At 42.5% G+C, this 13,178-nt stretch overlaps 1 protein-coding gene across 3 annotated transcripts in view; it reads left to right on the top strand.

Annotated features, from left to right (window-relative positions):
* Positions 1-1,110: 1,110 nt before the first annotated feature.
* Positions 1,111-13,178, top strand: part of LOC124140355 (CNK3/IPCEF1 fusion protein-like) — a 68,651-nt gene continuing 56,583 nt past the window's right edge. For all 3 annotated transcript variants that reach the window (XM_048384587.1, XM_048384586.1, XM_048384588.1), the window contains exons 1-4: positions 1,111-1,233; positions 5,288-5,451; positions 7,614-7,834; positions 9,561-9,690. In XM_048384587.1, the coding sequence (XP_048240544.1) occupies positions 1,161-1,233; positions 5,288-5,451; positions 7,614-7,834; positions 9,561-9,690 (588 nt within the window). In that variant the 5' untranslated portion in view covers positions 1,111-1,160. The remainder of the gene's footprint in view (positions 1,234-5,287; positions 5,452-7,613; positions 7,835-9,560; positions 9,691-13,178) is intronic.

The raw sequence follows: 13,178 nt of genomic DNA, 5'->3' as shown, positions 1-13,178 counted from the left end.
TCAGAAATACGTGATTTCTGATCCGAGTTTCGTAAAATGATGAGGATGCACACATGAATGGAATTATCATCATTTACACTTTTCCATGGGCTGTTGTGAAAAGTGTTGTCTTCGCTGTTGAAAATATACAAGACCGTTCTCATCTAATGGTGATATTATTTCAATACATGTGTTGCGTAAGATGTTTCTGAAGAGCAAGTTGTGCATCCACACGTTCATGTCACCTCTCTTTTTTAGGAACTATTTTATTCCGTGATATAGCTGGTTGTTGTATAGCTGTCAGTGTAAACAAGAAGTCACACATACTAAATAAAATTGTGTATAGATCTTGGCCTACATCCTTTGAGGTAAGAAATTGTGATAAAAATTATAAGAATTGACTTTCACTTTGTGTGAGTTCATTGGAGTATGAACCTTCATAGAGTGAGGGCCAAACATTGTATGAACGTCGGAACTTGCGACAGTTTGGCCCTCACTCTATGAAGGTTCATACTCCAATGAACTCATACAAAGTGAAAGCCAAATCTTAAATATACAGGGCCCCGTTCCACAAAGCGATCTTAGCGCTACGGTTGTCGTAAGTCAGTGTTGAAGAATGGGAGTTACGATCGACCTAGCGCTAATCAGATAGACATCATAACCAAGTTATACCGCCACCGCCAACATTGTGACGTCATTCTGGCTTTACGTCACAATAAGATTCGAACGACGTCAACAATGCCACCCGATACACTGGTGCGCGTGAAGTGAGATTTGCAGTAGTGCTCATACGATATTTATTTCTAAGCCGATGGGCAATACATTTTGTTATTCCGAGTTTACTTTATTTACTTATTTGTAGAAGTTTTTGAAAAAGATGTGTCTCCTCTGCAAGTCTGTAACGTTAGAAACAATAGAGTAATTTTTCTCACGTCAGGTTGGTACAAGCTTTCATATGTGAAAAACAACAACGATTCCATTTGACAAATCTAGGTTCGTAATAACATTACCAATATCCAAAAGCAACACCGTAGATTTGGTTTTATATCAGAAGCGGTTCCGCATGACGTTGTCTAACGGGTATTTAACAGCCGCTTCTTCAACATCTACAAGTTCATCATTAGAGTTACGTCCCTTACTTTATATCACACGGAAGTGGAATAATTTCAAGAACCCTTTCAATGAAAATGGCGAATACATCCCACATCCAGTTCGAAGGATGGAGTCCTGACCAAGTAGCTGCCTGGCTCCGAGGTACAAACATGGTTTCCACCAGACAATTCTGTCTGTAGCATCAAATGGTCTCGTAATTGCACACCCCCGGGGTATATAATATTGAAATGTCATTTGTCTCACCTGTCGTTCTCACCATTACCAAATTACCAATACCAGTGTCGACATGTCGTTATGATGAGTGATGAGACAGCCATAAATGTATTTGAAACCACATATGAAGTAAGACACTATGCATAAATGTATGCAAGGAGACTGTATAAAATGTATTTTTACATATATGTAGGGTATTACCGGACGCGAAATATTGTCTTTTATAGTCTTACACATACAAATCGAAAATAGACATGATATAATATCAGCTGTGTATCCCATTGTACTCAAAAAGGTTTGGGTGTTGGAATAATTGATCAAACTGAAGCTTGCACTTAAGATTCCTCTCATGTTTCATTTCTGATAAGACCCGTGAATATTCCTGGGTAGAATAGGTCTTCAGCAACCCATGCTTGCCATAAAAGGTGACTATGCTTGTCGTAAAAGGCGACTAACGGGATCGGGTGGTTAGGCTCACTGACTTGGTTGATGCATGTCCTCGATCCCAATTGCGTGGATCGATGCTCATGATATCAATCACTGGATTGTCTGGTCCAGACTCGATTATTTCCAGACCGTCGTCATATAGCTGGAATATTGCTGAATGCGGCGTTAAACAACAAACCAAACAAACATATAGCTGGGATTCAGCTTTGAGCGGCAATAAACAACAAACAAAGTCATTATTTGCGCCACCAAGGGGTTTGCCTGGCCACAGTTCACTTTGATATCACGGCATTCACTCACTCACTCATTGAAGAAATACAATCAATGTCCAGATGCTCCATATCAGAGTTCCTTAGCTCAGTTACTAGGTTTGGATTCAAACAAGTAAGTCCCTATGTATAACAAGTGGTCACAGATGGTTTGTATTTAATTGTCTGTTGCCACAACGGTCCCCCTTGGACATGTTGGCCCCCAAAATGTATGACCCAGAGTCCCTAGGCAAATATATAGACCAGGGCCCACATGCACAAAGTGATCTTAGTGCTAAGACTATCGTAAGCCAATGTTAAGGTATGGGAGTTACGATCATCTTAGCGCTAAGATCGCTTTGTGCAGGTGGGTCCAGTTCTCTGTCAGAGTCTCTGAAGTACCTCAGTGTTACAGTGGGCTCAGGGCTAATTAGCTAATATGGTCTTAACGAGCTTCTGATTGACTTGAGTTCTTATCAGTTGATGGGTCAAGTACTTGATATGCTGTGAAAATGATGGACTGGGTGTCAGAAATATACTACTCAAAAGTCATTATAGAACACCTGATTCTTTCATATTACTATAGACCCATGAAGACCCGGGGTAGAATAGGTCTTCAGCAACCCATGCTTGCTGTAAAAGGCGACTATGCTTTTCATAAGAGGCGACTAATGGGATCGAGTGGTCAGACTTGCTGACTTATTTGATGCATGTCATCGTATCCCAGTTGCGTGGATCGATGCTCATGATGTCAATCACTGGATTGTCTGGTCCAGACTAGATTATTTCCAGACCGCCGTCATATAGCTGGAATATTGCTGAGTGCGGCGTCAAACAACAAACATACATATTGATTGACCATCGCAATAATGTACTGTAGTAATATGAAAGAATCAGATGTTCCTTAACTTCTTTTGAGTAGTATATGTCATATGTTACTGACAATGGAGGGCCGTATGCTATTTATGTGTATTTGTAAGAACAACATATCATGTAGGGATTTAACCAGGATTCCAAAGTGCCATTGTCAGACAATTCAGGACAACATCGTTATTTTGCTGAAATTGGTCAGTGAAATACAAGGTACCTCTACAAAACCATGACATTAGTTATCAACATGAATTGGGAAATTTGTAATCCCAATTTGGTAAGTTTTTCAGAAGTTTGTTGCAAATTTGGTGCTGATTGTTGTTGTTTCAGATTGAACCTGATATTTATGCAAGTTTATGTAATATTTTGACTTAGTTGCATGAAACTGATGCAATATGGGATCAGTCACGACCATGGATGAAAAAAGTACATAAATATGATTGTTGCACTGCAAAATGTTGAGGCCAAAATGATGGTATGACGTATGGTACTGAAAGAAGGGCTGGGACGAGTCCAAATTTACTACCCAGGTTCCCACCCCCCTATTACCCAATCCTACCTAGGTTACTGCTGTAGGTCTCAAAAGATAGGTACAAAATGTCCAATTGTGCATAGTTTGAGCGTAGCCCTGGACAAAATGTATTTAGATACACGTATAAAATGGTCTGGCCATGCATACATTGAAGTTGCCAGGATTCCAAAGTGCCCTTGTCAGACAATTCAGGACAACATCGTTATTTTGCTGAAATTGGTCAGTGAAATACAAGGTACCTCTACAAAACCATGACATTAGTTATTAACATGAATTGGGAAATTTGTAATCCCAATTTGGTAAGTTTTTCAGAAGTTTGTTGCAAATTTGGTGCTGATTGTTGTTGTTTCAGATTGAACCTGATATTTATGCATGTTTATGTAATATTTTGACTTAGTTGCATGAAACTGATGCAATATGGGATCAGTCACGACCATGGATGAAAAAAGTACATAAATATGATTGTTGCACTGCAAAATGTTGAGGCCAAAATGATGGTATGACGTATGGTACTGAAAGAAGGGCTGGGACGAGTCCAAATTTACTACCCAGGTTCCCACCCCCCTATTACCCAATCCTACCTAAATTACTGCTGTAGGTCTCAAAAGATATGTACAAAATGTCCAATTGTGCATAGTTTGAGCGTAGCCCTGGACAAAATGTATTTAGATACACGTATAAAATGATCTGGCCATGCATACATTGAAGTTGCCTGAATTTTTTTCTTTATTCAAACATATAAAAGTCAGAATGAAATGTGAACATTTGTGATTTGTAGTGTAACCATATAGTTCCAGATCATTTTTGTCATTAAACAATATATCACATGACTAACCGCATCGGTCCGGACAGGTAGCCTAGTGGTTAAAGCATTCGCTCATCACGCCGAAGACACGGGTTCGATTCCCGACATGGGTACAATGTGTGAAGCCTATTTCTGGTGTCCCCCGCCGTGATTTTGCTGGAATATTGCTAAAAGTGGCGTAAAACCATACTCACTTACTCATTCAAATTGCATCCAGGCTGATTGTGTGTCGTGTACACTGACAAGATTGGACATTACTCATTCTTTCGACCACTGGTTTGTCTGGCTCAGACAGAGTATGGATTCAAAACCCGGAAAATGATCTGGACCATACCCGTGCACATGGATTTGGCAACATTTTTAACTTGCTTAGAAACCTTTAGTGATGTACTAAAATATCACAGACAGTAGCACTAAAGCTGAAAATTTGCTGACTGCACCATAAACAATGTTCACACGTCACACTTTAGGTATTGTGGCTGAAATGGATGGGATTATCATAAAAATGCCTGCATGTTTTCAGAAATCTGCGGGCCACTGTAACTTGATTGCAGCCCTCATATTCCCATCTTCCCGAGGCAAGAGCATCCAGCCTTTTTAACAAAGTCATGTAGAAACTTATCTTTGATACAGGCTAGTGGACGCGCTTGCCTCGGGAACATGGCACACCCCCAACAACGGTCGGCTGTCTAGTCTTGTCACGATTTTTGTTTGCGACAGCATCCTATTTTACGTTCTATGGCATTGCTATTTGTACATCAATGACCTCGGTTGTGTGTTTTTACTAATAGCCATTAGACTTCTGCTGCTGTTCAACAGCCCACCTTTATCCAAGTTAATGGCAGACTTTGGGCGACTGCAAATGAGGAGCGGTCGGGTAGCCTAGTGGTTAAAGCGTTGACTCGTCACGCCGAAGACCCGGGTTCGAATCCCGACATGGGTACAATGTGTGAAGCCTATTTCTGGTGTCCCCCGTCGTGGTATTGCTGGAATATTGCTAAAAGCGGCATAAAACCAAACTCACTCACTCACTCTGCAAATGATAATGCCCTGAAAAATAGTGTACATCATATATTCCAGGACTGGATGAGGCTGTTGGTCAGTATGTTCAGCATTTCCACAACAACGGCATTGACGGCAAGAAGCTGTTGATGATCACCCACTCGGACCTGGAGAAGCTCAGTGTCTCCAAACTAGGTCACCAGGAACTGATTTTGGAAGCTGTTGACCTCCTGAGAGCAATGGTTGGTATCAAATTTTAATTTGTATTCTGTACTTGTTATCATGAGCATTAGGGCTGCACATAGACTGACATCTAGTCTCTGAAATGAACATATCTTACCGAAAAAAATTGTTGTTGAATTATCTGTATAAAATATAATGAAAAGGAGCCCAGATACTTTCTTAATTTTCAGATATTGATACTGCAGTAATCTAGACTTGCCAAACATTATAGACTTGCATGGGCTGTATTGGATATATTTGTATCAGGGTTTTTATGACCGACTAGGCTGCACAGTATTACTGGTATACCTGCACACTGCAATACACGTTCAAATGATAATTTTTGAAATATTTCAAAAGTATTCTGGTATATTGGGTGAAACAAAGTAGAACAAGTTTCGTTATCATTTGTATCGTTTAACCTAAAATCTACCCGGCTATTCATTCACAAATGATGTTTCCATTCCTAATTGATTGACAAATGCGCAGAAACGCAGAAGTGACGTTTCTCTCTTGTTGTTATCTCCCCTGTATCCATGACTACAAAATGGTGGCAACTGACCATATTTACTTCAGTATGTAGAAAACAGGATCTGCATGTACAATCAGTGTCAATAACTGCCAAACACTTTAGCTTCCAGATGAAACAATACGTATCCCAATACAGATACCTGTATCCCAGTATATTGCATTAAATCTGTTTTGCCAATATACAGGTCTAATGATCATGATGATAAATATGAAACTTAAATTTTGGTTGCGATTCACTGTATTCTGAATGACTGCCTGACCTAATGTGTTATTTTGAGGGCCAGGTAAGACACTAATATTATGATGTTTAACTGTGTTCGAAATTAAGCAATGAAATCAATATCATGGGGTCAGCATGGTGAGGGGGTCGGTAATGACAAAAGCACCTTTTATAAAGACTAAATTACAAAGAAATACAATTCTCAATATTAATACAATTCCTTCTTGAAATGTAATGATGTCACTTATGATGCCATGGTTACTCGAATTACACATAAAGTGATGACCTATAGCATGTATAGGACAAAGAAAATGAACCCAAATGGTGATCCTTTATTTTTTGTAATCCAAAATGCATGTTGTTGAAGAGATCATCAGATGTGTGCATCCATTCAGATGATGTCATAAAAGGGTTGCACACTCAGCTCACTGGGGCAGTGGGGTAGCCTAGCGGTTAAAGCGTTCGCTTGTCATGCCAAAGACCCATGTTCGATTCCCCACCTGGGTACAATGTGTGAAGCTCATTTCTGGTGTGCCCCGGGGCGGTCGGGTAGCCTAGTGGTTAAAGTGTTGGCTCGTCACGCCGAAGACCCGGGTTCGATTCCCGACATGGGTACAATGTGTGAAGCCCATTTCTGGTGTCCCCCGCCGTGATATTGCTGGAATATTGCTAAAAGCGGCGTAAAACCATACTCACTCACTCACTCTGGTGTGCCCCACTGTGATATTGCTGGAATATTGCTCAAAGCGGTGTAAGACCTCAATTGTTTCAACAGTTTGAAAACAGCACGCATAAATACCCAATGATGTTTTTTCAGCATGCGTACACTGGGGCTAATTTCCGAGACACAATTATGAGCTAATTTACTTTCCAAGTCATGCCTATATTTAGAACCGTTATATACATCTAAAACATTATTTCATTATTTTTTTTAATCTCAAAATGCGTACTCATTTTGGGAAAAACCCAATAGAGTGATGAATAGATGAGTGAAAAAATATTGGTTTCCCAATAAAATATGTAATAACCCAATTAAGATAGAAACCTTCAAGTAAAAACTCAATTGCTCAAAAAGTTATCTGGAGCTCTAAATATTACTAAAAGTGATAGTTACTCATCATGCTCATGAACGTCCCCGACCTGTGAAGATCCGGGGTAGAATAGGTCTTCAACAACCCATGCTTGCTGTAAAAGGTGACTATGCTTGTCGTAAGAGGCGACTAATGGGATTGGGTGGTCAGGTTCGCTGACTTGGTTGATGCATGTCATCGTGTCCCAGTTACGTAGATAGATGCTCATGATATCAATCACTGGTTTGTCTGATCCATACTCAGTTATTTACAGACCGCCATCATATAGCTAGTATATTGCTGAGTGCCATGTTAAACAACAAACAAAATTGCACATGAACCTTCCCGTGTGTCTCCGCAGCGTTACGGCCATGACACCGAGAACCTGCAGCACTTGGCCCTTCAACTGGGGTGCAAGGCTCGCAGCCTTCACAACATGGTGCAGGCCATCACCGGGGAGAACGACAAGAACCGCGCCAACGTCTCGCAGCAGGACCGTCGCAAACAGCTCACCGTCGAGGTCCTGTCTGCCATGGCCGACCTCCTGTCAACGCTCAAGTGTCTGGTGTCATGGCTCGACAGGTAGGCTTGTTTGTTATTTTGGATATAAACCTGTGTTTTGATTGAGATAGTCTCACTGTGGAATTGATAACTCATATATTTTTTTTGGAATGAGCGCTTTGGAAATTCATTTCACCTATCAGAATAAAGCATAATTCAGTGTCATGGTAGAGTTTGTGATCAATACTGTATTCATATGAAAAAAATAAATTAATGATCAGTGAGAAAAAACATAATGTATTGAAGTTTTGAACATTTGTCTTTACTAGTCACTCATCATGTTTGTGAGGGGCGACTAACGGGTTTGGGTGGTGAGACTCGCTTACTTGGTTGATGCATGTCACCGTATTCCAATTACGTTGATCGATGCTCATGATGCTCCAGACTTGATTATTTACCGATAGCTGTCATATAGCTGGAATATTGCTGAGTGCGGCATTAAACAGCGATCAAAACCTTGAGTTACAGGGGAGATTCAGTCATGCACAAGGATCTTGTACTTCATCCTCTGACATATTGATAACCAGTGCTTCTGTATTAAAACTTGTGTAATGTGAACACAGGTCTTGCTTCTGGAACTGATTCTTGCAGCCCTAAGTTATACACTGGATGTGGTTAATGTATGTAGAGATCCATGAAGATTCCGGGGTAGAATAGGTCCTCAGCAACCCATGCTTGCCGTAAAAGGCGACTATGCTTGTCGTAAAAGGCGACTAACGGGATCGGGTGGTCAGGCTCGCTGACTTGGATGATGCATGTCATCGATCCCAATTGCGTGTATCGATGCTCATGATATCAATCACTGGATTGTCTGGTCCAGACTAGATTATTTACAGACCGCCGTCATATAGCTGGAATATTGCTGAGTGCAGCGTTAGACAACAAACCAACAACAACAATAATGTACATGATGTATGTAGAAAGGATGAATGTCTGTAGTCCGGCCTCGGTGATATGTATGAGTGGACTGATATCTTTGTTCTTTCAGTATCCAAAAGCAAAAATTGCAAATCTTTCCAATATTATGCAAATGGATATTTTCAGCCCTTGCAAAAAGACAGATCTTGCGCCTCTGATGACATAGTCTTACTGAACATCCCACCAAGACTTTAGAGATGATGTTTAGCCGCTCTGTGGTTACAGGAAGCTACAGCAGGCAACAGATTATGAAGCATGATCCCTGTGTAGCATGTTCAATGTAGACGAGACCACCTCGTGGTTAGTGGTGGAGCGTCCGCCAGGAGAGCGGAAGGCCCGGGGTTCAATACCTGGCCGCGTCATACCAAAAGATGTTTAAAGATGGTACTTGTTGTTACCCTGTCTGGCGCTCAGCGTTGGGGGGCTAAAACAAGGACTGGTCGGCTCATAGTCAGTATAATGTGTCTGTGTTGGATATTCATGTTAAACTGCAGCATGGTATCTCAGTGTGCTAGCACTATAAAATCAGCATCAGTCCTGACTAGTACTAGCAGCCACACACACACACGTGCATGTACATTGCTATGTAAGTGCAATAATCTTGGACACAATGTTATAACCCCAGGTTCGATTCCCGACATGGGTACAATGTGTGAAGCCCATTTCTGGTGTCCCTGCTGTGAGTATTGCTAAAAGCGGCGTAAAACCACACTCACTCACTTGGTGTTTTGGTCTTTCAATGCTCAGAAAATAGGAAAAGTAACACAATTAAATAGACAATATGTTTTCAACTTGACAGGTGGGTCAAACAATTCAATTTTGATTTCAGAGCCCCGTTTGAAGGAATCCATGACATGTGTTTGCTGAGGAACACTATTGTGAAGTTTGGGATGGAGCTGGTCCATGCTGCACAGCGCGACTCCAACCTGACGGAGACTGAGGAGTCCATCATGAGATCGGTGAGTACATCATGGCCGACTTATGATCTGTGTGTACATCATGGCCGACTTGTGATCAGTGAGTCCATCATGGCCGACTTGTGATCTGTGTGTACATCATGGCCGACTTGTGATCTGTGTGTACATCATGGCCGACTTGTGATCTGTGAGTCCATCATGGCCGACTTGTAATCTGTGAGTCCATCATGGCCGACTTGTGATCTGTGAGTCCATCATGGCCGACTTGTGATCTGTGAGCACATCATGGCTGAATTTGTGATCTGTGAGTCCATCATGGCCGACTTGTGATTTATGAGTACATCATGGCCGACTTGTGATCTGTGAGTCCATCATAGCCGACTTGTGATCTGTGAGTACATCATGGCCAACTTGTGATCTGTGAGTCCATCATAGCCGACTTGTGATCTGTGTGTACATCATGGCTGACTTGTGATCTGTGTGTACATCATGGCTGACTTGTGATCTGTGAGTACATCATGGCTGACTTGTGATCAGTGAGTCCATCATGGCTGACTTGTGATCTGTGAGTCCATCATGGCTGACTTGTCATCTGTGAATACATCATAGCCGACTTGTGATCTGTGAGTACATCATTGCTGACTTGTGATCTGTGAGTCCATCATGGCCGACTTGTGATCTGTAAGTACATCATGGCTGACTTTTGATCTGTGAGTCCATCATGGCCGACTTGTGATTTATGAGTCCATCATGGCCGACTTGTGATCAGTGAGTCCAGCATAGCCGACTTGTGATCTGTGAGTACATCATGGCTGACTTGTGATCTGTGAGTCCATCATAGCCGACTTGTGATCTGTGTGTACATCATGGCTGACTTGTGATCTGTGAATACATCATGGCCGACTTGTGATCTGTGAGTACATCATGGCTGACTTGTGATCTGTGTGTACATTATGGCCGACTTGTGATCTGTGTGTACATCATGGCTGACTTGTGATCAGTGAGTCCATCATGGCCAACTTGTGATCTGTGAGTCCAACATGGCTGACTTGTGATCTGTGAGTCCATCATGGCCAACTTGTGATCTGTGAGTCCATCATGGCCAACTTGTGATCTGTGTGTACATTATGGCCGACTTGTGATCTGTGTGTACATCATGGCTGACTTGTGATCAGTGAGTCCATCATGGCCAACTTGTGATCTGTGAGTCCATCATGGCCGACTTGTGATCAGTGAGTCCATCATGGCCAACTTGTGATCTGTGAGTCCATCATGGCCGACTTGTGATCAGTGAGTCCATCATGGCCAACTTGTGATCTGTGTGTACATCATGGCTGACTTGTGATCAGTGAGTCCATCATGGCCAACTTGTGATCTGTGAGTCCATCATGGCCGACTTGTGATCTGTGAGTCCATCATGGCTGACTTGTGATTCAGTGAGTCCATCATGGCCAACTTGTGATCTGTGAGTCCATCATAGCCGACTTGTGATCTGTGTGTACATCATGGCTGACTTGTGATCTGTGTGTACATCATGGCTGACTTGTGATCTGTGAGTACATCATGGCTGACTTGTGATCAGTGAGTCCATCATGGCTGACTTGTGATCTGTGAGTCCATCTTGGCTGACTTGTGATCTGTGAGTCCATCATGGCTGACTTGTGATCTGTGAGTCCATCATGGCTGACTTGTGATCTGTGAGTACATCATGGTTGACTTGTGATCTGTGAGTACATCATGGCTCACTTGTGATCTGTGTGTACATCATGGCCGACTTTTGATCTGTGAGTCCATCATGGCTGACTTGTGATCTGTGTGTACATCATGGCCGACTTGTGATCTGTGAATACATCATGGCCGACTTGTGATCTGTGAGTACATCATGGCTGACTTGTGATCTGTGAGTCCATCATGGCCAACTTGTGATCTGTGAGTCCATCATGGCCGACTTGTGATCTGTGAGCACATCATGGCTGAATTTGTGATCTGTGAGTCCATCATGGCCGACTTGTGATTTATGAGTCCATCATGGCCGACTTGTGATCTGTGAGTCCATCATAGCCGACTTGTGATCTGTGAGTACATCATGGCTGACTTGTGATCTGTGAGTCCATCATAGCCGACTTGTGATCTGTGTGTACATCATGGCTGACTTGTGATCTGTGTGTACATCATGGCTGACTTGTGATCTCTGAGTACATCATGGCTGACTTGTGATCAGTGAGTCCATCATGGCTGACTTGTGATTTGTGAATACATCTTGGCTGACTTGTGATCTGTGAGTACATCATGGCTGACTTGTGATCTGTGTGTACATCATGGCTGACTTGTCATCTGTGAATACATCATAGCCGACTTGTGATCTGTGAGTCCATCATGGCCGACTTGTGATCTGTGAGTACATCATAGCCGACTTGTGATCTGTGAGTACATCATTGCTGACTTGTGATCTGTGAGTCCATCATGGCCAACTTGTGATCTGTGAGTCCATCATGGCCAACTTGTGATCTGTGTGTACATTATGGCCGACTTGTGATCTGTGTGTACATCATGGCTGACTTGTGATCAGTGAGTCCATCATGGCCAACTTGTGATCTGTGAGTCCATCATGGCCGACTTGTGATCAGTGAGTCCATCATGGCCAACTTGTGATCTGTGAGTCCATCATGGCCGACTTGTGATCAGTGAGTCCATCATGGCCAACTTGTGATCTGTGTGTACATCATGGCTGACTTGTGATCAGTGAGTCCATCATGGCCAACTTGTGATCTGTGAGTCCATCATGGCCGACTTGTGATCTGTGAGTCCATCATGGCTGACTTGTGATTCAGTGAGTCCATCATGGCCAACTTGTGATCTGTGAGTCCATCATAGCCGACTTGTGATCTGTGTGTACATCATGGCTGACTTGTGATCTGTGTGTACATCATGGCTGACTTGTGATCTGTGAGTACATCATGGCTGACTTGTGATCAGTGAGTCCATCATGGCTGACTTGTGATCTGTGAGTCCATCTTGGCTGACTTGTGATCTGTGAGTCCATCATGGCTGACTTGTGATCTGTGAGTCCATCATGGCTGACTTGTGATCTGTGAGTACATCATGGTTGACTTGTGATCTGTGAGTACATCATGGCTCACTTGTGATCTGTGTGTACATCATGGCCGACTTTTGATCTGTGAGTCCATCATGGCTGACTTGTGATCTGTGTGTACATCATGGCCGACTTGTGATCTGTGAATACATCATGGCCGACTTGTGATCTGTGAGTACATCATGGCTGACTTGTGATCTGTGAGTCCATCATGGCCAACTTGTGATCTGTGAGTCCATCATGGCCGACTTGTGATCTGTGAGCACATCATGGCTGAATTTGTGATCTGTGAGTCCATCATGGCCGACTTGTGATTTATGAGTCCATCATGGCCGACTTGTGATCTGTGAGTCCATCATAGCCGACTTGTGATCTGTGAGTACATCATGGCTGACTTGTGATCTGTGAGTCCATCATAGCCGACTTGTGATCTGTG

This window comes from Haliotis rufescens, unplaced genomic scaffold, assembly GCF_023055435.1.
Source record: "Haliotis rufescens isolate VD_foot unplaced genomic scaffold, xgHalRufe1.0.p SCAF_5, whole genome shotgun sequence".
Lineage (NCBI taxonomy): Eukaryota > Metazoa > Mollusca > Gastropoda > Lepetellida > Haliotidae > Haliotis > Haliotis rufescens.
The sequence above is the reverse complement of the archived record's forward strand: the minus strand, read 5'-3'. Positions and strand labels throughout refer to the sequence as shown.